Raw genomic sequence first — 24,767 nt, forward strand, 5'->3', positions numbered from 1 at the left:
AAATGTTTTTAAGGTAATATTTTTTACTATTTACACTTTTACGATTCAAACTTGTGATCTCCCACCAAGAGAGCAAAGTCTCATACAGTTGTATCTCTAAGGAGTGCAAAATGAGTGACTGTCAGTTTAACTATTCAACTGCAGTACAGGCTGAACTGATAGGCTTAAAGAACCAAAATCCTATTTTCTTGCATTTTATTTCTTCCCTTGAGGTCTATTCATAATGTATGTTTGGTTTTACATACCAAAACCAGTCATAATTCATTTTTATATGACCTTTTTTTTTTAACCATTACAATTTTTATAAGCCATTTAGGTTACTGTGCCTATATGACTGAAATATGTAAATGAGCTCTGTTCTGACTGGCTGTGCTGTGTTGTGTCTCATTCAAAGAATAGTCCAGGCTGCAACACTCCTTATAACTTCAGCGTGAGTAGGTGGGGCTGAATTGCTGTAGGCCAGACAGGCCTGAATGGATACATATGTGTAAATGCATATATAAGATCAAAACTAAAACAAACAAAACAGAAAATAAGACAGGTCTCTTAAAATGAACAACTAATTGTTTTGCTTTGTAGAAAAATCAACATTTCTATAGCTTAAATTGCATACAATAATATTATCTATCAAAAATAAAGCCATATTACATTCTGGGTTTTAAAGAAAACATTTTCCGAAATGCAAAAACAAATAAATATTTAAAAAATAATAAATTAATTTCAAATTACTTAAAAAAAAAGTATAGATGCAACCTAAAACTAAGGCATAAATTAAAATAATTGTTGTAGTAGTAGTAGTAGTAGCAGTTGTATTAAAGGGCTAAATATCATACCACAAGATCATAAGACTTGCTAATGTACATTTATTCATGTTGAAGGGTTGCCCTACACCTGCTGACACTACTCACAGCAGTCAAACTAAAGCGAATATATCTGCTTAGATTGGTGCATTTTAGGCTTCAATTACTACTTACAGCACCTGATATTTTGTTTTCTGGGGTATTGTATGTATCACTGTGAGCACTGTGAGGGGAGTACGGGCGTGTGTGTGAGACTATCATTATAATAATAACAATAAAGGTGCAAATTCAGTTTTCCAAAATATGGGCCCTTTGAATCTGAACATAATATACTATCATGATAAAAATAGCAAAAACATAAAGTACATCAAAAACATTTAGCAAGAGAATGTGTCACGACACATCATTATCAGAAAAGAGAGCCACAAAGAAATATGGCTCCCCAGCATTACACTGTTTTTATTATTTGAGATTGTGACTGATGTTTATTTGGGTTTAAGAAGTGTGACAATTGAGCACTGTTTAACTAAACTACTGAAAAATAACAATATAAAACACACACACATTATCTAAGCTGCTTTTCATCCTGGGTCTTAGGGGGTGCTGGGGCCTACCCTAGCACTCACTGGGGAGAAGGCAGGAAACAGTGGACAGGTCGCAGTATAAAACAGAAATATACAATTATATCAGCTGATATTATAGCTTAACAACATATTAGCCCCTTAAAATCAGTACCGGTAACTTTTCGTTTCTGTCAGGTACAACAGTAACAACAGATATAACAAAGCTTTTCAATTCACCTCCATAAATAAATAAATAAATAAATAAGTAGTTAAACTGGTGAGAGTAATTTAAGCTTTAAGCTATATGCAGTTTACATCATTTGTGCTTATGCCTTATTTGTACTGCACGAGAGTCAGTGCTGCCAAATAACCGATCTGGTCTTCTTCATATTTTTGGTAAAAAGAGTTCTGGATAAAATATAAAACGCCATTACTCTTACTTTACTTCTGTGGAAAAACAATGCAAAATTTTACTCCACTTATCTTCCCCTGAGTGTCCACAATGCCTCATCCAGATTGGTTTAGCGCACAGTGAAAACACTAAACATACAGAGCGGCCTGTAACCAACTCCAGATCCACAGATCACCCCGAACAACAAAAGAGCAGCAGACGTTTCAGACGCCTCAAAAAGTTTATGGTTCATGATATCAGCCTTCAGGCACGACACAGGAGCTCTGCTCTTCAGTTCAGCAAAACAGCAGTGTGAATGTTATCTACAGTGAAAAACGTACTGAGACGAAAGCCTCTCAGCACAGCATTTCATCCTGTAACACACTCCCACAAGAGGCAGTGAAGGGAGAGTGATGCACTTGTGTTTATGAGGTTTTGCTTTCCCACATGTAGAGTGTTTTCTTCAGTTTTCTGCAGCTGGATATCAGTGCTGTCGCAGGAAAACCTACCATTTCCAAAACTTGCTTGCCTAATTATCACCAAACCTCAAGGTGTGCAGAGCTGCTTCGTTAGTTCCTGATTCTGCAAGACACCTGGAGAGTGTAAAGAGGGAATCAGCTTTCAAACCATGTGGAAATGAAAGAAAAACATGTAGATAGACTACTCTTTTGATGCCACAACCATATATTCTGCTAAACGCTGTGTTTTGTTATTGGATATGTTTGAGGAGATATAGATATATAATACTCCATTTGCATAGAGAAGGAGAAATTAAGGAAAATAAGTGAAAAGCAGGAGTTTCCAAAACTGGAGTTCAAAAAATGATTGAAAGATACAGAGTAAATGGGACTCCTAACAACCTGCAAGACCACCAACACTGTCCTCATCAGATAAACGGCTCTTAAAAGCTTTCATCTTTGAGAGAGAGGAGAAAATGAAGCTCCACTCTTGCTTCCGATCTTTCTACAGGATTTTGGAGAGTGTCTGTATGACTTTTTGTCCATTTATCCAGAAGAGCATATGTGAGGTCAGACACCGATGTAGGACGAGAGCCCCTGACTCGCAATCTCTGTTCTAGTTCATCCCAAAGTTGTTCAGTGGGGTTTAGGTCAGGACTCTGTGAGGGCCAGTCAAGTTCTTCCACACCAAACCAAACCCAGTCATGACTTTATGGACCTTGCTTTGTGCACTGGGGCTCAGTCATGCTGGAACAGAAAAGGTTTTTCCCCAAACTGTTCCCATAAAGATGAAAGCATACAGTTGTCCAAAATGTCTTGGTCTGCTGAAGCATTAAGATTTCCCTTCACTGGAACTAAGGGGTCTAGACCACCCCTGAAAAACAACCCCATAGCATTATCCCTCCTCCACCAAACTTTACAGTTGGCACAGTGCAGTCAGGCAAGTAATGTTCTCCTGGCATGCGCCAAACCCAGACTCGTCCATCAGACTGGCAGATAAAGAAATGTGATTCGTCACTCCACATGTCCAGTGGCGGTGTGCTTTACACCACCCTCCCAACACTTGGCATTGTGCATTTTGATCTTAGGCTTGTGTGTTGCTGCTCAGCCATGGAAACCCATTTTGTGAAGCTCCTAATGCGCAGTTCTTTTGCTGATGTTGCTTCCAGAGGCAATTTGGAACTCTTCAGTGAGTGATTCAACAGAGGATAGACACTGTGCACTGCGCCCCCTGTGGCCTTTGGCAGACTTACAGTCTGATCATTTTGCACAGGTAGTTGAAGGTAGTGTTGGGAGTCTTGCCTAAGGACTCTTATTGGTATAGTGTAGGGTGCTTACCCAGGCAGGGATTGAACCCCAGTCTACTCTTATTGGTATAGTGTAGGGTGCTTACCCAGGCAGGGATTGAACCCCAGTCTACAGCGTAGAAGGCAGAGGCATAACCCACTGCAAAGGTGTTACCCACTACCCTATACCAACCACTGTATGAGTTTGCGTGGTCCACCATTTTGTGGATGAGCTGTTGTTGCTCCTAGGTGCTTCCATTACACAATAATAGCACTTACAGTTGACAGCAGCAGATCTAGCAGGACAGAAATTTCACAACCTGACTTGTGGCAGAAGTGGCATCCTATGACAGAGCCATGTTTAAAGTCACTGAGTTCTATGACCCATTCCACTGCCAGTGTTCGTCTATTGAGGTCTATGTGCTTAATTCTATCCACCTGTTAGCAAAGGGTGTGGCTGAAACACCTGAACTCAATAAGTAGGAGGGGTGTCCCAATACTTTTGTCCATATAGTGTATGGTTCTAGAAAAATTTGGTGCCGAACACTCACATGGAATGGACAGTTCTTCAAAGAACTATCCAGTGAAAGGGTCTTTAGAGGGATGCGTCAGTATGGTGGTTGTGGGTTTTTGTTTTCTTATATCTTTTTCATATCTGCTGATGCCAATACATTAATATTTATAACATGTAGAAATTTATGGCTGTATCTACCTGTATTAGCATTATGGAGAAATATAAGATTTTGAAGCTGTCCAAAAAACAACAAAAAAATATTTCACAATGTATGGACCAATAGAAATACTTCATATTTGCTTGTAATAAAATCTCTTTACATTAACTCACATTAAAAGTTTAAACTGCTTTTGCCTTCTATTGTAAAGTAACCATTTTGGAGATACTTGCTTTCCTTTGTACGGCTACAATTAATTTCTATACGATACCAAATGCAGCAAGATGATTAAAATTAAGACATTTTATCGCAGCAGCCCAGCATCGCCAAAATGCTCTGCTCTTCCAGAATACAATAAGTTTGTCATCAGAAATCAGTTTGAATTATCGGTCAAATCTAAACATTTGTCCCATGCCAATATTTTTAAAGCTGTTATCTTATGATACTGATATGATTCTGATATCACTGTGCATCTCTAGGTTTTTAGGGAATCAAATGTGGTTCACCAAAGAACCTTTCTGGCACCTCTATTTATAAGACCGTGTCTGATGCTGCTACATCAAGCTAAAACAGCACCACCAGATCCACAGGATAAACTTAAGCTGAATGTTAACCACTGAACAAGTCAGAAGCACAGAAGCCAGGTGGCCATTGCGAGTGCGCACGCCCATAAAAATCACTTGAGAAAGAAAGAAGTTTCATTTATCTGATTGAAAGAAACGACTTGTCTGCAGGTGCTGTCTTCTACAAGACTGAAAATTGGCCTTGTTTCCTTTGAAACAGAAGTAACTTTGTGTTTTTCTGCACAGGAAGATACAGGTATTTGTGCAGCCTCTCGGGGATAATTATCTCACCGCGCTGTGAACATGTTTTCATTATATAGAAAGAACTGCAAAGAAATCACAGATGCCATCGGAGACATGCAGAATGGATTACTCCACCCGTTCAAACAGAATTGCTGCTTGTTCACAAGGCAGAAGGTTCAATACAGGCAGGCAGAGCCAAGAAAAATATTGAACACCTGGAGAGAGGCAGCGACATGCTGGTGCCACAATGTTGCATAACACTGCCCCCTGCTGTTACTACAATCGGAATAAAATCGATACTCTACTCATTTTATTCAAAGAAGTGAAAAGAGAGGAATTCTTGAATGAAGCCTGTTAACAGCGTGGGCACTAAGGCCATGGCTGAAAGCTCACCCTGGTCACTGAGATCTCATGGGGACACTTCACTGATAATTAGATAGGCACTGCGTGAGCTATACTAATAACCTGAATACAAACTCAGCTGTGCAACTGTGTAAACTCTCTCTAACCCTGTTCGCCGGCAGGAGTGTTCTGAACTCAGGGCAGCATGGAAAGTGAAGAGCAAAGTGGAGCTGCTTAGAGTATGGAGATGTCTGCAGTGCAGATATTGATTTATTCCTGGACAGCATGGAGTTGATTCACACTGAGGAAAAAAAATCCAAAGTAAATTTATGGGCATTTTAAGGGAAATAGTTCAGAGAAAAACAAATATAAACCATATCATCTGTATCTTAAATGTAATCAATCAGACAAGACACTCTCTCAAACTGCCTTGAGTTGTAATTGAATCTCAAACAGACTTTAAGTGGTTTCTGATACTATTACATACGGAGACAGATTCACTGATGTAAAGCACCACTCTTATGAAGCACCAAAAGCTACTAGAGTGCTAACAGCGCCCCCTTATGGAAAAACTTCAGCCTGCTAAATGTGAGTGAGTGTGAGTTAATAAGCCAGGTCAACGAGCTGCTTCACATATAAATATTAAAGAAAGAAAAAGGGGGAAAAAAATAGTATGGACAAAGCTCAGGCTTCAAGATGGCTGTTACTATTTTTTTTACATATACTTTATATAAATAGCAGTATTTCATTGTCAGAGACCAGATAAGCAACTCTATTTGTAGACTGCTTATAAGCTTCTATTATGTGTTAGCCCCCTAGCTCCAGTGCAAAACTAAAGAGGCAAATTTCAGTCACTGTACATATCATGGCTTTAAAGAAAAAAACATCTGGGGTAAGGAAAAAGTGTATATATTTTTCATCAAACCATTCCTGTTTTTGATATAATAAACTTTAGATCTACAGGAATAGTTTGGTGAAAAATTACATTTACCTGATTTTCCACTTAGCACTAATGCAGTCAATCAGCAAAGACATATTTGGTTCCAAATGTTCCCTCTGTAGTTTAGGACGGGGGATGCAAGGCTAATGGTGCAAACACTGAAAGTCAATAGTCACCCAAACAGTTTCCACAAATACATGACAAAATCTTCATACATTTGCTTCAAATTACATTGATAAGCTATGTAAACTTGTTTTTTTAAAGGATACAGTACAATGACATGGCAAGACCTTACTTACACATTTAAGCAAAAATAAGAACATTATCATCAGCATAATTTCCCTCCTTCCAATACAATTCTGCCTCCAAACTTCATACAGGTTTTTGTTTATTTGTTTCGTAGTGAATTCTAAATCACACTGACTTGTCTGTGCAACCTGAATTAAGACCTGTATGTGGTTTAAGCAGGCTGAGAGATGTTCTGAATGTGCATTTACAGAAACTGTTTGAGTGTCTACTGACTCCCAGTGTTAGCAACATTAACCTCACAGCTCCAGTTCTAAAATAAGGACGCAATATTTGGACACCAAACATGGTTCGGTGATCGAGTGCATTGTGGTAAATTATGTATATTTAATTTTTCATCAAACTATTCCTTTAAATTCCTTTTATTTTTCTTCAAACTATTACTTTAACAAATCAGTGTTACTTAAAGCAGAGACAGAAAGTCTATTAACGATGCCATCTTACTTGGCAAGTTTTGACAAATATCCAATAATCCATTCTATAGAATGGTCTTCCACTGTCTTTCTACTGAAGAACTTCTGTGTGCAAGGCACTAGTATAGAAATGAGTTTCAGCAGCAATGCCATAAACTTGTAAAAGTCTTTTTACTCTGTAAAATAACATTTACATACAAACATAACAAAATAGACCCACTATCAATGTAACACACACAATCTGTACTAATTCAAATAGTCTGTAAATGATGATACAGGCTTTAGGCCAGCAGTGAAAATGAATCAATAACTTGTTGCTTGGTACCCACTCATTATCTGTTTAACACTTGATCCTAGGCTTTGGATGGACTGATATGATACAAATATAGGATGCTTTGAGCTCTAAAAGGAAGGTGCTCTCTTGTTGACAAAAGCACAGCTTGCAAGTCAAACAACAGACATATTAACATGAGACAGTTTCATGAGCCCTTGAGGTTGCAATCAAAAGCCAACATCAGATTAAACTGAAAAACTCACCTGTTATTTTCTGCCCTAATTGAATTCTGATGGTATCACAGGTTGCCAGTGTAATTGGGTAGACTAAAGAGAGGCTAAATTCACATTCAGTCTCAGTGCTGCTGTTTTTTTTCTTCTGCAGGTGGCCTGGAGACAATAGTCTGCATCCACGGTGACAACTGAAAAATGCTAACAGGTACCAAAAAGCCCTGCTTACTTAATATGCAGATTTATGTGCGCTGTAATTAATTTGCCATTATCCCTTGATTGATGTCCCTGTGCGTTTTGAAGCAGACGTCAGGCTATAATTACTCCCCATGTTGTGATTCCTGGATCGTTTCATTACAATAAACAGATGCTAATTTTACCACGCCAAACAAGTAATTGCCCAACACAGTAAGTGGGTAAAACAGTGACCGGCAGCCATTTGCCAGAGAATACCCGCTCTCATTCTTTCTCTCAGTGTCATTTAAACACAGTCTCACACACATCTCATCCATTGTCTGCTGGACCAAACACAAAATGCCAAAGAAATGTTCATTGCTCAACACAAACATCATAAACGCTCCATTAGTCCTTCTATACACAATCATACTTTTCTCATTCGCTTCTTGGGCCGCTGGTTGAAAGGGGAGGTGCCCATCAGCGAGTCTGGAGAGTGAGAGCCGTAGCTGCCGTCTGAGCCGCCAGGTGATGGAGCCATACCTGACTCGCTCATGGTGGACATCGGTCCCTCCTCGAACACGTCACCACCCAGAACCCCGTGACCCGACACCTGGCCCTCCTCACCATCCTGCGGCTCCATCTTCACCTGGGCCAGCTGCCACAAGGGGGAGCTGTTTCCTGCTGGTCCTGTTCATAAACAAAGCAGCGGCATATTGTGGGCCTTATTAGAGACTTGAAAACAAATCCAGCTGCAGTAAACAGCTTTCTCTGTTAATCAAGGTACAGATACTTAAGCTATGATTCATTCTTGTGCACATGCACATGAAAGTGTGACGCTAATGATGAACAGTCATTCGCATGAAACATAAGGACAGATGATTTTTCAAAGAAGGAAAAAATACATGAATATGTATAAAGCAAAGCATTTATTACAGTGAAAGCAACACTGTGGCCAATGCTACCATGTTGGTGCTTATTGGAGTAATGCTTGCTCTATGTTCTTGATACCTAGATTCTCTATATTCTTCATATCTATGGTCATATGTATGTTTTTTTTATGCACAATGACTTTCTTTGCTTAATTTAACATACTGGGAATAAAACATAAAATGTGGCCTGTGAAAAATTTATGGTACATTTTATATTTTACTTTTTCATATTTTATTTTTTACTCAATATGTTAAACTAAAATTTGTAGTAAAATGCCATTTTTAACTTTGATCCCTGCAGACCTATACACTTGATTTTCTTGAGTGAAAATAACAAAACGTGTAATGTGGCTGGGGGGCATTCAAACTTTTGCTTGATTGCATGCAGCATTATTTTTCTTCCCTGAAAAGTAAGATTTTTCACTACACTAATCCCACAAATGTCACACAAAAAAGTGACCCGAAAAGCTCCCCAATGGCAGAGGTCTCTGATTAGTCAGAAGCTTGACCCTGATTGCTCCAAGAGGTGTTTACGATCTGAAATGCTGAACTGGCCCTGGAGCATGTTAGATGTGCAGCATAAGTTGCCATGGCAAAGTTGCATTAAAAACTGTTAATCATTACCACTATATATGCCTTGGCATAATACTGCAATAGCCAAATAAGCCTTCTAAGAAATCAGTAAATGTTTTGTGTGTGTTGTGAGCATCTATAAGATTCTAGATACGTATTCCATGGATGGTGTTCCATCAAGGGTTCACTAATGTGTTTTTAAGATATGGCAAGACATACTGTAATACCAATAAGTGGCAACATAATCGCAATATACTATTTGTCCATACTGTAAAAAAACCCCTAATCTTAGTTCTAATTTCTGTCCTGGTGATACACCATCTGTAAACTCAACTGTATATATTTAAGATTTTACAAATACAGAGGCCTGTTAAGGATAAGCAATTCATAACTCCATCACAAATAACATTTCTGATTGAGTACCTGCGGTATGAGGGGATTGTCCATCCTCCAGACCCCCTGCTAGTCTTTCACTGGATGTACCCAGTACCCCGATGGGGAGGGCCTGGTCCCCTGAGGCTAGATCTGCTTCTGGCTCCTCACTCAGCGGGAAGGCAATGTCACTAATGGGTTCCTCTTTAACCTTCAGTGGTTTGGAGTCTTCAAGAGCCTTCTCTGGGTTCACCAATCTCTCGTACTCCTCTGAGAGCTCTTTACTAACCTAGGTACCAAAAGTGGAAGGATTCAGATGTCTTACTGTTTACAGTAAATGTCATTTTAATCAGTAATGTGGAGGTGGATAATCTGCTCAACCCCAGTCAACCTGCAAGTCAAAGGTTTGGGGACACTGTGTTTCAAAATGTGTTTAATACAAATGTGAAAAGTATATGCAGGGTGTTGTACCTCTCAATTACGGCAAAATAGTCTCAAACATATTTTGTTTTAGCACTTACCATTAGATATAAAAACACATGTAGGTTCACTGGTCATTTTGGATAGTAAATAAACCAGCTACATTTGTCTTGTAGACATTGTGACCTCTGGTTTCTATCAAAACCACTGTAAAGGAATCTAAGTCTGTAAGTTTCTCTACAGTGAACCATTTCACACGAAACCATGCTGAATGACTTTGTTTCTCAAATGCTGAATTATGCAGACACTTTGAGAAATCAGTGAAATTCCCTTTTAACACCTGTTTGGAAAACAAAGGGCTTCATTCACCAATATCAAGTGTGTTCTTAAATGTGTTCTTGAGAAAGGTCCTAAGAAAAAGTCTACGTCAGATTCATGACGTGTTCTTAAACTGCAGAACTGTTCGCACCTTTGTGCTCTTGAGTGTGTGTGGATTTTGTTCTTACCTGAGAATAAATCCCAAATTAGAAAACACTGGTGAATGTCAGAATCTTCATGAAAACTGTTTAAGTGGGTTTTAAAAAGATATTTCTTCCTAAGAATGGTTGGTGAATGAGGCCCACAGCAGTCAAATCAATATTTAGGCAAAACCTGTTCTTCATACCACAGAAAACACTTAAAACTCAGCGTGGCAAAACACACACTGTATTAGCCAATAGCTGTTTTATGTAAACAGAACCTTTGCAAGTTATTTCTTTTTATTTAACTAAAAAGAAAAAGCAAGCAAATTCTAATTTCAAAAGACAGGCAGTTCATGCGTCATGCTGATTTGGAAGGACAGGGTAGCTCACCTGTAGCATGTAGCTGTGGTAGTCTTTGATGCGGACCTGCCAAAAGCGCTGCAAGGCGAGCACGCTGCCAATGCCCACCTCATGGAAGACCTGCTCCACCACATCAGGGAACGGGGTGGAGCCCAGTCGAGCCTCACGGTCCACAGCTACGCGCAGGAGTCTGGTCAGCCGCAGGTAATGCTCATGGACGAGGTCAGTCAGGGTCTCCAGCACACTCTCGTTTGCTGACTCAAAGCCAGCATGGGCTAACACTGTAGCAACTGACTGGTAGAGGAGCTGACGGCAGGAGGGCCAGCTCAGCTCAGTCACCGGCTCTCCTTCACCTCTGTGAGGGAAATGAGAATAGAGAGTAGGGAAAAAAAAAAAACTCACTCAAAGTAATGGAAAAATTACATGCAAAAAGTCTATGCTACTGGATCAAACCTATTAAGACTTCCCTAGGTGGTAAATAGAGTAGTGTAATGTCAGACTACATAAGAAGTGCAATTTCATCAACTGATGGACTGAGATACTGTGCGCATATAGCACTGTAAAAAAGTGATATACTGAAAATATACTACAATATATTCCATTTCAACTTGAAATCTACTGACAACAGCATACATTTCATTTTCATAGGGGCAGCATGCAAAATGCACTTACTTGTAGAAGTCACTCTCTGGGTCACTATGCCGCAGCTGGAAAGGTTCACAAGGAGCTTTGCTGTCCAGAGGTAGCAGGTCATCCGGTGCTGCTGGAGTGACCGGCCGCGGGGGCAGTGGGTCCCCATCCTCTGGTCTGAGAAGGCCTTGAGCATCAGATAGAGCTGCAAGAGGCTGCTGGCCCAGCTGAGCAGCAGTGAGAAGACTGCGGAGGCGTCGGGCATGCTGGCTAAGCTGCACTGTGTGGATGGTCAGGCTGCAGGGCTCTGAGGGGATGTCCAGCATCGTGGTGGGCCGCGGCCTTTGCGCCGACGGCTGGTGCAGGGGAGGATCTTGCATCTCCACCTGCCGAAATTCTCGCTGCAGAAGGTCAAAAGAGCTCCGGCCTGGAGGGGCTGATGCAACCGGGAGTTCGCCCCAGTAGCGCATCATCCTTCCTGGAGATTTTCACACCTGTAATGGGGGTGCTGGTTCTAGGAGACTGTTTAGGGCAATCTAAAAAAACAAACAGATTCTGTTTTTTAGTTCATAACACATGAGTTGTACAAGCAACCTAATGGTGAGAATATTGTAGCTGGTTCAACCAGGGCTTAAAGCAATAGTTCGGTGAAAAATCACATATATAATTTTCCTCTTACCCCAGTGATCAGTTAAGACATACTTGGTGGCCAAAGTTTGCTTTTTTAAGTTTGCACTGGAGCTAATGTAGAAAACAATTAATGAAGGTTGACCCACTAATTAGCATCAGCATTAGCAATAATTGGCATGCACACTGATGAGGAATCTCAGACTTGCTTTAGTATTTTCACTTTTGACACTGTACGACATTTTGTTATCGATATATAAATTGACAGAAGTATGCTTCATAGCGGAAAACGGTAGCAGCAGTCATCTTGAATCCTGGAATGTCATGTGAGTCAGAAACAATATAAGCAAGTATTTAAGATTAACTAAACTTTGGATCAAATGTGTTTCGGTTTTATCAAAATCGTTTAGGATGGGGGGGTGAATTGAGTGAATTTGATTTTTCACAGAACTCATGCTTTAAGCTTGGTCTTTCTGTTCAAAGCTGTTGCACCTAGGTATCTGCTCTGCACCTACTGCTTGTACTTTGAGGTACAAATCTACCCTAAAGCTATGACATGGCTCACATTTTCAAGACTGCAATGTAATACATTACACTACTTTTATTCATCTACTGTCCCATTTGGGTGTAGAGGCTTTTATTTTATGATCTATATAGAGTACTATATAGAGAGTTGGTAGCAATTTGTGATACAGTAGACTTTAGGATATTATATACGGAAGAAATAATTATCGGATATCCAATCTTTCAGTAGATAGCTTTCATTACCTGTCTCATTATTTGGTGCACTGCTATGTTGCAGAAAAATATATGGCACTACATTATATACAGCTAAGTGCCATCAAGCCATTTGAGATTCAGTCTTCAACAGAAGATACCTATTTCAATGATGCACATAGAATACATTACACAACTTTTTGGTTGTACAAATTTTTACTATATTCCCTATGTAGTTCACTCTATAGAGAGCAGCCTTCTCTCTTAAAGCCACATCTTAAAGACGATCTCCACCATTCTTTCAAAAATTCTACACAATAAAATGGCTGGTTCCTATCATCACTACTGTAAAGAAATCAGATTCTGTAAGTTTTTCTACCATGAACACATCACTCTGAATGACTCTGTTTACATCTCGATGACTAAATTCAACAGAAACTTCGGATAAAATGGTGGAATTCTCCTTTAACCTTCTGAGATAATGTTTAATGTCTAAATGCGCAACTGCTCATCATTAGGACCAAAACAAAGCCTGAGTGCGGTCATTTGACAGCTAACTGGACGGACTTTGCAGAAGCAAATCAAGATAAACTCATTTATGGGTCAAACAAACACAAACTGTGACAGAGTGGATTAAGATCAGCCGATGTGCACAGACTTTCAAAGAAAAACGCACTGAACGAAGCTCAGTCTGATTTCTACACAACTGCATGCATTTAGAAAAAATATACAGACGGAGAATAAAGCTGCAGGCGTTATTCAATACGTACCCTGAGAAAGGAAGCCAAAAATATTCGCTAATCTTGTAATATTTACTAATAAAATGTTTCGATACTCATCAGCATCATGTGAGTACACTGTTAAACGGTTCCGTGTAGCTACATAGACATATGTAATTAGTTCCTATACCACCGATAGAAAAAAGCCATGCGTTGATTCTTAATCATAATCTGAATTATGTTCTTAATCAAGATCATTTACATTTTATTTTCATATAGATGTAGCGTTATGGGTTAAACGAAGTTATATAAAGTATTAGTAAAAGGTGACTTCCCATTCGCCAGCTTCTTTTTGAATTTTCCCGTTCCCCCTTAAATGGTGCAGCTTTTATATTCTAGCGACTGGCGCCTGAATGGAACTGCAGCGCGATTTAAGGTGGAACGGAAAAATTCGAGCAAGAAGCTGGCGAATAAGAAGCCGACTTTAGCTTTGTGGAATACTAAACTAATTAATGGACTATTCATGTTTTTTCATACTGGTTTTAACGTATTATTTAGTACGGTAATGCGTGGTTTTGGACTTAATAGTAGCACTGTTGTTTTAGGCGAACAATCAGCAGATCGGAGCACTTAAATGGCTGCACCAAACAAACATGGAGGAGACCATGAGACCAGACGCTGACCAGGAGCTGTCGGTCCGGACCGGAGAGGAGGACACCGAGGGCTGTGATATGAAGGAAGAGGCAGGGAAACCCTCGGAGCCCTCAGAGGGAGCCGTGGACCCGTTTAAGAAACCCGAGGTGTTCGCGGCGCCCTCCGTAGCGGGCAGGCGGAGCGGAGCGGCGGAGACTGAGAGAGCGAGCCGGGCAGAGAGCGGCACAGCCGCGCAGGGAGGCGGGACTGGAGCCCGGAGAGCCGCTCCAGAGGACCAGGCGCCCGCTGAAGCCTCTGCCCAGCCTCCACGTGAAGGTGAAGGTTCAGAGCAGCCTGCAGTGGGAGAGAGGCCTCCTGCTGCTGAAGAAAGGCCCAGCCAAGCCAAGCCCAAGCATGATGTAAAAGTGAAAGCCCCTGTAAAAGCTGCTAAAGTGCCTCCAGCTGGTAAATTCCCCCCTGTTCCATACACAGAACCCCCCTGGGCTGGCGTGGCCAGTATCCCCTACTCCTTCGAACTCCTTAAGAATGGAGCCATACTGGACACTATCCCTCTAACCCAGCAGAGTTACTTCGTGGTGGGCCGCTTACCTGTCTGTGATGTGTCTCTAGAGCACCCCTCTATATCCCGCTACCATGCGGTGGTCCAGTATCGTGGCCTGGCCGGAGAGGAGGGGGTCGTGGGGGAAGAGGCAGGGTTCTATGTCTATGATCTGGGCAGCACTCATGGGACATTTGTGAACAAGAACAAGATTCCTCCCAAAACCTACATAAGGCTGAGGGTTGGACATGTTCTGAAATTTGGGGGGAGCACCAGGCTCTTCATTCTCCAGGTTGGTCAACCCGTTTATGCTGGTCAACTAAATTTAGCATGATGTGAAGAATGCCTCTGAAATGTTTTCATTTATATATATATATGGCAGGCTGAAAGTAGACTGTACAATTTAATAGTCCTAAAGTCTTATTTTTTACAATTAGAAGCAAATAGTTCTAATAAATTGTAAGATTATGAGTACATAGTAGGTTAAAAAGAGTTACTGAAAATATTAAAGAAATTGAGAATGGTCCATCAAAGAATATCCAGCCGACCATAAATATCCAGTCGACAGTGGTGCTGTGGACACAAATGGGCCACTGATGAAGTCAAGATCAAACAGATATTAAAAAGCATTCGCTTTTATTAAAAAAAAAAGTCTAACTGTACTTATTTAAACTTTTTTGGTTGCATATAATTTTCATGTAACCAAAAGACTTTTTACTTTGATAAAAAAGTGATAAAACATCATTTTTAGCCATATGATTTAATTAAAAAAATCTTTAAATTTGTATGCGGGCAAGCTCAGAGAACCAACATTTTTGCACATTGAAACAAAGGTATTGTGACTTCTCTTGTTTTGTGCCTTCTGTTTGTCCATTTTTAGGGTCCCGAGTCTGATGAGGAAGCAGAGTCGGAGCTGACTGTAACAGAGCTGAGAGAGCGAGCCAGGAAGCAGCGAGAAGAGCTGGAAAAGAGGATGATGGGAGATGGTGCGGATGATGATGATGATGATAATGATGACGCTGACAAGAAGAATGAAGAGAAGGAGTCTTCTGGAAGAAGTTCTTCAGAAGACGGGGGCTGCTCCTGGGGAATGGGTAAACACAGGATGATCTTTGGGGTTGGTTATTCCTGATCTTACAGGACTGTGAAGCTTAGAGACTTTATAAACTTTTATTCTTTTCCTCCGTCACTCAGGAGAGGAGGCTGCCCATGAGGAGGATGAGAGTGAGGAGAATCCATTTGCCACAGAGTTTCAAGAGGACCAGGAAGCAGCCTACTTGAAGGATCCTAAAAAGGCTTTGCAGGGCTTCTATGATAGAGAAGGTAGTGTGTGGTGATGGTGTAGATCTTAAGCCTAGTTTAAAGTCACATACGTTTAGCATAGCATGTGATGGTTTACGAATATGACTGTAGTCTAGTGTTTTTTGTAATTTCAGGAGAAGAACTGGAGTTTGAATATGAGGACAAAGGCCATGGCACCTGGCTCTGCCGAATAAAGTAAGCAATATGCAGGCATATGCAACAATTTGAACACCCCTGGTCAACTGACCTGTTTTGTTGATTTTCTGAGTAAAAATAAGTTAAAAGTGGACAAGAGTATATATAGCATTTTGATATTTATTTGCTGACTTTAACATATTGGAAAAAATAAAGCATAAAATCTAAAATGTACTGTGACTTTTTTACATAACTTTTTTTCTTCCAGTATGTTAAGTTCAGCAAATAAACAGTAATTGTGCATTAACATGTTCAGATGTGTGTTCTCTGTAAAGGATGTTCATTTTCAGTTGTTATTTGATCTGGGGTGCCCAGACTTTTGCATAAGACTGTTTAACCTTCATAGAACAATTTTCCAGTCAAAAGTTATCTTCAATGTGAGTACTTATGTGACAACCCAAAGGCAGTGTTGTTTGTGTATTTATTACTCCACATTAAGCAAATTCTGATTCTTTTAATTCCAGGTTGCCAGTGGACGACGCTGTGGGCAGGCAGCTGGTTGCTGAGGTCACACACACCGGGAAGAAGAAGGAGGCAGCTATTCAGTGCTCTTTGGAGGCCTGCCGCATGCTGGAGGCCCGTGGATTATTGAGACAGGAAGCAGGTTGGTGGCTATCTTACATCTGATTGCATCCTTTGTGCTTTTGAAGGCTCAAGGCAGCAGGTGTGCTTTCTTGAAGGCCAGATGGTGCTTTGTTCAAAATCACGTTTGGTCATCAAGGGGTCAGTGCGGTGGAATTGGTGAAAATATTTTCCCCTACGGTCTTGCTCAGATCTTTGAGATCTTTCTGTTGCTGCTGTTTGTTTGGTAACACTTTATTGAAGGGCAGCATTCATAAGGGCACATAGCACCTACATAAGCCTTTCATGAGTGGCATAAACCTACATAAATATTTATATAATATTCCAGCCAGCGTCATGTGTCAAAGGCTGCTTTTGTCAATTTTGATGTCATTTCACCTCAGCAACTGTGATGACAAGAGACACTTAGAACCAGAATAAGCCTTTATGAACGTCTGTGTAGGTTTATGTCTGTTGTTATGAAACGTTTAAAGCTTATGTAGGTGTAGGTAGCCTTATGATCCTAGTCTCTGTATTTTCTCTCTAGTGTCCCGCAAGCGTAAAAAGAAAAATTGGGAGGATGATGATTATTATGACAGTGACGATGATTCTTTCCTGGACCGGACGGGTACTGTGGAGAGGAAGAGAAAAGAACGCATGAAAAAGGCTGGCAAGATTGAGGAACAGCCTGATACCTATGACTCACTGGTAAAGAACCTGTACTACATGGCCTGTCAAGTTTACTGCTCATTTTTATGCTTTTTCAATCCCTTTTTTCTGTATCGCCTTGGCAACGTTGCATATAAGGGTCACCCTCAATGTTCTCTGAGGTTAAATAAAGGTTGAGATGTATTATGATAACGCTATAATTTGGGCTGTCAAAGTTAACACATTAATAATATATTACCACAATAAATTCTTAACTTTTTTTCGATTAAATTCTAAACTGTTTTTTTGATTTAACACCTTTAACCCTTTTTCCTAGTTTGATCTATATCTAGTAGTTGAGACTGAAGCCCACCTGCTCTCAGGCTGTATGTTGCTATGGTAGAATCTATGATTGTAGCCTTTTCATTCAAATGCAGCTTTGAAATGGCTTTTTAAGTCATTTAAAAAAAAAACAGCATTCAAACAATAAAAATAATGTTATTGAACTGTTGAAAGTAATAAATATATGCTCCTGAACCTTGTTTTGTCCACTCATATAACTAACAAAATCCACTGCTTTTTACATGGAGGGGGAAAAAAATCTTTCTTTAGGGTCAAATTTGATTAACTACACAACTAATGCAGTTAATCGTGATTGATTGTTTAAATTGTTTGACCGCCCTAATTATAACATTAAAATATACATACTTACACCATCATCATAATCAGTGTACCTTCTCTCTAAGGTTGCTAAGCTAGCTAAAGTGGAAAAAGAGATGGCTGAAACAGAGAAGAAACTAAGTTCTTCAGGAAAAGGTGAGAAGCTGAAAATATTCTCTCTCTCTCTCTTTCTCTCTCTCTCTCTCTCTCTTTCTCTCTCTCTCTTTCTCTCTCTCTCTCTCTCTTGCTCGTTCTCTTTCTCTCTAAGTGTGTACTTACCCTGTGGCTGTGTTTTTGGGTCTGCTTCACCAGGAGGCTCCAGCTCTTCCACAGAAGACCCTCTGGATGCATTTATGAGTGCCGTGCGCAGCCAGGCAGCTCTGGATGGAGTGGAGAGAAAGAAGCTACACCTGCATGTAGCTGAGCTTAAGAAGGAAAGTCAGCGACTGCACAAACTCATTGAATTGACCAGACCCACCCAGCTGCCCTCCCTGCAGAGCATGTAAGAGATTTATTAATTCATTGTTGTTTAAACTCCTGCTGTACTTTTCTCAGATAGTGCCTAAAAGTAACATGAGTTTATGATTATTGACTCTTTTTCTGGTCAATGTTTTATCTATGCATTTTATTCCATGTTACCTGTATAAGTGTCTCCTGTGGTTGTAGATGTGTAGCTGTGGTTCTCTCTCTTTCAGGCATTCCAGCCAGTCCTCTGACCCTGAGAAGCCCAAGAAGTTAGCCCTGCCTCTGTTTGGAGCGATGAAAGGTGGCAGTAAATTCAAACTGAAGACGGGGACCATCGGGGTGAGGACTTCTCTGTTTCTATCCTATTTGTCACGATACACAGAGCTGCCAATTTATTAGGTTATTATCTAGTCAGCTGTGGTCTTGTGGTCGATGGATGGAATAGAAGGTGACTGATAAATTGCGCAGCAGCAGGTGCACCATAGTCACTGCATACCTACAAGCACATCTGTATGTTAAGTATTTCTGATAAAATGTTCAAGGACTGTTGGTACAAAGTGATAAACTGGCAACTCTGTATATCACTGTTGTCGGAGGAAAAGCTCATATCTCCAAAATGATCATTTTACAGGAGAAGAAAAAAAACATACCTTACTTTTAATGTAAGTTAATGGAACCAGACTTTTTTCCAAGTAGTTTTGGGCCGTTTCTTTTGGTCCATCCATCATGGAATTTACACACAATATAAATAAGGGGAACAGACATTTTCAAATAATGTCAAAAACTGAAAAACGGAGATATGGAGGTTTTCTTCCAACAGCAGCGATATGAACTTTAGTCGATATGAAATTAAGTATTTCTAAACCTGTCATGACCAATGTTAATATAAAGAATGAAACAGAAAACTCTCTCATGTTGACTAGTAGAAGTTGCCTCCAAAGAGACCTAACTTGCCCCCTGAGCTCTTCAACATGAAAGAACTCCCCGCTGGTGCAGAGGAGGAGGAGGAAGAAGAGGAGGTAGAGGAGGATGGCAAAAAACAAGGTGAAGTGGAGGAGGAAAGTGAAGATCAGAAGATAGGAAGCACAGAGATTGATATGGAGGATGATCAGTCTGATGAGAGGGGCTACAAAGAGGATTCTAACACTCGTCAACAGACAGAAGACGCCTGTTCACCGACCCCAAAAGGTTAGTGCATAGCCAAAATTCAAATACCCACTATCACAATATACTACTACTCAGGGTAGAATTGCTGCAGTGTGAAATTAGAGTTCATTGTCAACACTGATGGTAAAATATAGTGGAAATGCTAACATTATGTGCTGATACTATGCCTATGGCTCACAAGTGTGCTGTTTCATATTCATAAATTTTTTTAAACCAGCATGTACAATATAATGTTTAATAAAACAAATAGAGACATGCTTGTTATCACAGAACATCCAATTTTTTGGATGTTTTAAGGAAGAAGGGGGGATAAACTCATGCACATGGAAGATGGAAGATTTCATATGTTGTCTGTGGCAATTAAATGGCTACACATGATATGCATGGATGCAGATGTTTCCCTAAAGGGCTTATATTGTAGAAACCAAATTTCCCCTGCTTCTTTGAAACAAAAGCTGTAGTAGTAGTATGTGAATATTGTTAGTAATAAGTTTCAAATCATACTGACGAGTCCCCAGTTCATACATGGAAAGTTGCAAAAAGAGCCCGTTTTCAATGCTCCACTTTTGTGATGTCATGACAACTGAAATTAATGTATTTACATATATCCACCCATTCAGCTTATAGCCCGTTCATGCTGAGGTTATAAGGAGTGTTTCAGCCCAGACTGCTTTTCAAATGAGGAACTATAGAAGACAGCCAGTCAGAACAAAGCTAATTTACGTATATGTAATGTTAAAGGTACAGAAACCAAAACGGTCTGTTTAATTCTAAGAAATAAAGAGAGGTTGGAAATGGATCATGTAAAAATGAATTATGACTGTTTTTGGTACATAAAATAACAACAAGCATAATCAAAATGTAAATCTGGGGGGGAAATAAAATTGAAGAAATATGTATGAAATTGGCCCTTTTAAGATTAGTATTTCTAAGAGGTGTTATTACAGCTCTTGGACATAATTAATTGCATAATCAGTGACCATTTGAAATTAAAAATGACATCATCCTTGTGCACTTCTTCAGTTTGACCACAAGGCGGCAGTGTTAGGCTTTGCCAAATCAGGCACTGTTGACTACTTCATTATTTGTTTCATGGCACTTAAATGAAGAATGAATTTGTAAACACAGGTTGATTTTTGTTTTCTAAAGGTGAAAGTTTGTATCTGTGTGTTTAGAGATTGAAGATTCTTTGAGACAAACAGTAAAGAAGCCTTCATCATATGTCAAAGAGAAGGCTAAATCTGTCCATCCCACAGAAGGCTTCACTTCACCTCCTCAAGGTATGAATATTTTTAATAAGGAATGTGTTTATTCTTTTAGCAACAGACAATACCACAACATTTTAATCCTTTCCAGGTGAAGACCCAGAGAAGAAGAAGAAGAGTGGAAAGAAGATGATTGGCCCAAGCAGGGTATGTAGCGTAATTTTGTGCTACATCTGTACGCATTCAAAATCAAACTCTCTCTAGTCTTTAAAGATTCCCAGCAAATCTGTAGGACAGAAATGTTTCAGTGGGGTTTTAGTGCAGTGTTTGTTTTAGAGTGACTCCCAAGAGGGTGCAACTTACAAAATCACAAACATTTTAAATTCAGAAAGCACATTTCATTTCAGGAACTTTCCGCAAAAATAAATCATGAGGTGTGTGTATGTGTGTGTGTGTGTGTGTGTGTGTGTATATAATATACATGTATATATAATATACATGTGTATATAATATTTTATATATATATATATATACTGCATTGCATATGCGTTGATACGAGAATTGCCAATGCCAGTATCTGTTGTTTGTCATGTACATATCTGCCAATGTTGATACATCAGCACTGATATAATGTAACAGCAATTGGGATCTACCTGGATTAGCGTTATGGAACCGTGTACAATTTATTTCTATAAAGTTACAAATGAATACATTGCAGACATTTTACCGTAGCGGCTCATCGTCACCTCATAATAAAATACTGGTGCAGTGTGATGCCAGTGTTTTTCAACTTTTACCCACCAAAATAAGCGCCTGAGCAATGGAGCCGGTAGAACATGTGCATTTCACTTTTATCAGATGGGAATACGTGTATGTTTTTTTTTGAATTAAAATTTGACTTCTAGTGGAAATAATTATGTGAGCATGAGATTACAAAGTTATATTTTTCATGTAATTTAATGAATATCCTGTAAAATAAACCTCTCACCTGTGGCTGAGATCAGTGAAAATGGCTCATGTTTTGCTGCACTGTTTATTTAAGCTGGAACACAGTGCCAAAACGCAGAGGTTTACATTAATTTAGAGGCTCATTCTTGCCAGTTAGAGGAGAAAAATATTGCCTCCCCCCCCCCTCTCTGTTTATGGAAGTAATTTGTCAAAGGTTAGTTTGTTTCCCAAGATTTTGACTGATTATATTGAAATAATGGCTTATATCTATATCATTAAACACACAAAGTCAAAACACATGTCTGCCGATATGATTCAGCATCATTGTGCATCCCTGTTATTTATATTAATAATTATTTCTATGTCTGAGTTGTATGAACTACTGTAATTCCCCATTTCACAGTAATTTTCTCTCCACAGCCTCCTAGCACTGTGTCCAAGCAATACCCGGAGGATGACCCTGACTACTGCGTGTGGGTGCCTCCAGCAGGTACTCTATCAGTCTCACCAGCAGTCCCTTTCTTAAACCTCTTGTTAAGTCTTTCTGTGTTCTGGAAATGCATAAATTAGTGCTGGAGTCAAGGACAGTTCCTTCTCCTACTCCTTTACAAGGTTTCTCATTTGCATAAGTCATCTTAGGATTCAGTGAGTGCAAGTTCATTCATACTTGATTCCTATTTTTTGATCTGAAGACTCTTCAAACACTGTTTTGACACGTCTTCTGCCCAGCTCAGAAATTCTTTCACCCAGGGTAATCCCTGAGTTGACAGGCCAGACTGGAAAACCGAAAAAGAAAGGAGAGAGGAGGAATAACACAGCTGGAGGAACTAGTTTGGAGAAACCAAGTATTTGCTCAGCATATTTGTTCAGGGCCAAAGAATTCACATCAAAGCCACCGAGTTATGAGATAAAGTCTTGCTTCCTTAGTGAATGTGGATTAAAGTCAGCCAGAAGCTTTTTGCTTGGTATGCGAACGCAGGCCGTGATCACGCTGACATTAAAGCTGACCCAATAGAGAAAGTAATGGCCTTCATTACACCGTTGTATTAGCCATATGGTCTTTCATCACTCCATGGTAAGATAAGCATTTAACATTTGAGGGCATGTGCAATAAAACTGCAAATAGCCATAATGAGTGTTGTTTGAGCAATCTACTAACAAGGAACATTCGCTGTTATACTTCAGGAGTTTCCATTAAACATTTTTGATTTGCTTCCAGCTACAGCCAAGAATGTGTAACACATGGGTCCAAGATTGCTTTTTATCAGTGATTTTATAATTTTATAAATCAAAAACTTACAGTCCAGGTACTTATCATTTTTGAAGAAAAGCTAACAATGGAGGAGAACACTAAGGCAGTAATAAAGCCCAACAATGCATATATTTCTTAGAAAGCTAAAATCTTTTTCTGTGAATTCATCTGTTTTCTCACTTTCTACACCTTCTAATTTAAAGTGTTACTTCCTTCTCCTTCATTTGCTGTTTCCATTCCTTAAGTTTAAAAATGAGGATAGGTTTGTCTGTTTGCTTAACAATTTTTGGTCTTCCACTCAGGCCACTGGTTGCAACAGCAAACCCTAAAAAAGGACATGCTATTATTAATGAACCCTCTCCCTCCACTTGGCCCTTGAGTTGTTGCCCGGGTCACTGTTATCATGGCTCTAGATATCGGCTGTCCTGAGGCCATCTAGTCTTGTGATTTGACGTGATGTGAACGTGACCTTGTAACTACAATACACATCTGGGGACAACTTATTAAAATTATTTTGGTGATGGATTGTGAGGAAATCCACCACAAACAAGAGTGCACGGTCTTTAAAACCTGCCCACAAACTCTTGTAGTCCATGCTGTTTTAACACCTGGAGTGCAGTGAATAACACAAGCAAAAAAGGCGACACTGTTGTTAGCTAAGGGAACTGTTTTTCTGATTTATGTTACACTCCGCTTATTTCCATCCTAATAAGTTTAGATTCTCACCCACATTTAGCTCATAGTGTCTCATGGATGTCCCCAGGCATCCACGTTACAAGATTACGCCTGCAAAAGTCAACGCTACCAAGTTGACCAGCATGCATTTCCGTTTAAGCCAAGTGGACACTATGCATATTTTTTTTTCTCTATTTTCTTTTTTCATTTCTTCTTTCTTTCATGATTGTTTTATGAAGTTTGTTCATTGTTGTCTTGATGTTTATATGCCCAGTTATGAATTCCCACTCAAAGATGAATGGAACAGAGTTCAAACAAAGCATGGCCTCTTTCTATAATTTGTGAAAAGTGTGTCCTCTGAAGGTCCTACAGTGTGAAGTGACCACTCTTTATTGTTCTTTGTTTGAATAGGTCAAACTGGTGATGGTCGGACTCATCTTAACGACAAGTACGGCTACTGAGAGCAGGATGGAGAATTTCCTTTCAAACAGGGGAAACTCCACCTAAATCTGTTAAAAAATAAATGGCTACATTTCCTTGAACTTTGCTTGGATGAATTAAGAAGACTCCAGCCCTTTGTGGATGAGAGGGGCTTTGTGAGTGAGAGTGAGTTTTCAGGCATTCACGGGTTTGACCAACTGTTTGCACTTGTCTGGTGTGTTCTCATCTCAGTGCACTTCCAGAGAAGAGTGGAACTGGATTTTAGGAATGAGGAAAAGGCTAAAGCATCACAAAGACGGCAGAAACTCAAGAATAATTAGCTTTTCTTCGCTTCAGGCTCAAAACGAAATATGTTTGGCAGATGAGCTAACAGATTTTAAAATGTTCGGGCTGAAGATACACAATTCGTGGTGTCCTGTTTCTCTAAAGTGGTCTTGGGGGATATTTTTGAGTAAACTAGATCATTTAAAGACCAATGTCATAGTTGTCTAATTGCAGGGTGTCTGATCTCTTCTCATATTGGACAGGTAGGCCTGTAACAATTAATATGTAATTGCCTGATCACAGTTATTTCAGATGATGATCTCAGTT

The 24,767-nt window shown here is 39.7% G+C and overlaps 2 protein-coding genes across 2 annotated transcripts; one reads left to right on the plus strand and one right to left on the minus strand.

Annotated features, from left to right (window-relative positions):
• Positions 1–7,128: 7,128 nt before the first annotated feature.
• supt7l (SPT7 like, STAGA complex subunit gamma) lies at positions 7,129–13,621 on the minus strand. The gene is made up of 5 exons (XM_036594099.1): positions 13,517–13,621; positions 11,445–11,938; positions 10,803–11,127; positions 9,583–9,820; positions 7,129–8,344 (listed from the first exon to the last, which is right to left on the minus strand). The coding sequence occupies exons 2-5, from the start codon at positions 11,873–11,875 to the stop codon at positions 8,082–8,084; spliced, it is 1,257 nt and encodes a 418-aa protein (XP_036449992.1). The 5' UTR covers positions 11,876–11,938; positions 13,517–13,621; the 3' UTR covers positions 7,129–8,081.
• A 424-nt stretch (positions 13,622–14,045) lies between these two features.
• On the plus strand, positions 14,046–24,277 carry LOC118823778 (solute carrier family 4 member 1 adaptor protein). Its single transcript, XM_036593584.1, has 14 exons — positions 14,046–14,949; positions 15,538–15,751; positions 15,852–15,980; positions 16,094–16,154; positions 16,619–16,758; positions 17,263–17,423; positions 18,110–18,179; positions 18,336–18,525; positions 18,719–18,827; positions 19,415–19,676; positions 20,831–20,935; positions 21,012–21,067; positions 22,229–22,298; positions 24,147–24,277. The coding sequence occupies exons 1-14, from the start codon at positions 14,119–14,121 to the stop codon at positions 24,194–24,196; spliced, it is 2,448 nt and encodes an 815-aa protein (XP_036449477.1). The 5' UTR covers positions 14,046–14,118; the 3' UTR covers positions 24,197–24,277.
• Positions 24,278–24,767: the final 490 nt, after the last annotated feature.

Source organism: Colossoma macropomum, unplaced genomic scaffold (genome assembly GCF_904425465.1).
Source record: "Colossoma macropomum unplaced genomic scaffold, Colossoma_macropomum, whole genome shotgun sequence".
NCBI classification, from domain to species: Eukaryota; Metazoa; Chordata; class Actinopteri; order Characiformes; family Serrasalmidae; genus Colossoma; species Colossoma macropomum.

Excerpts from the sequence above, each read along its gene's own strand:
- supt7l (XM_036594099.1), bottom strand. The coding sequence starts at position 11,875 with ATGATGCGCTACTGGGGCGAACTCCCGGTTGCATCAGCCCCTCCAGGC. Across the intron at positions 9,821-10,802 it reads ACCACAGCTACATGCTACAG|GTTAGTAAAGAGCTCTCAGA; the intron begins GTGAGCTACCCT and ends TTTGGTACCTAG. Across the intron at positions 8,345-9,582 it reads ACAATCCCCTCATACCGCAG|GACCAGCAGGAAACAGCTCC; the intron begins GTACTCAATCAG and ends GTTTATGAACAG.
- LOC118823778 (XM_036593584.1), top strand. The coding sequence starts at position 14,119 with ATGGAGGAGACCATGAGACCAGACGCTGACCAGGAGCTGTCGGTCCGG. Across the intron at positions 18,526-18,718 it reads CTGCCCTCCCTGCAGAGCAT|GCATTCCAGCCAGTCCTCTG; the intron begins GTAAGAGATTTA and ends TCTCTCTTTCAG. Across the intron at positions 22,299-24,146 it reads CGTGTGGGTGCCTCCAGCAG|GTCAAACTGGTGATGGTCGG; the intron begins GTACTCTATCAG and ends TTGTTTGAATAG.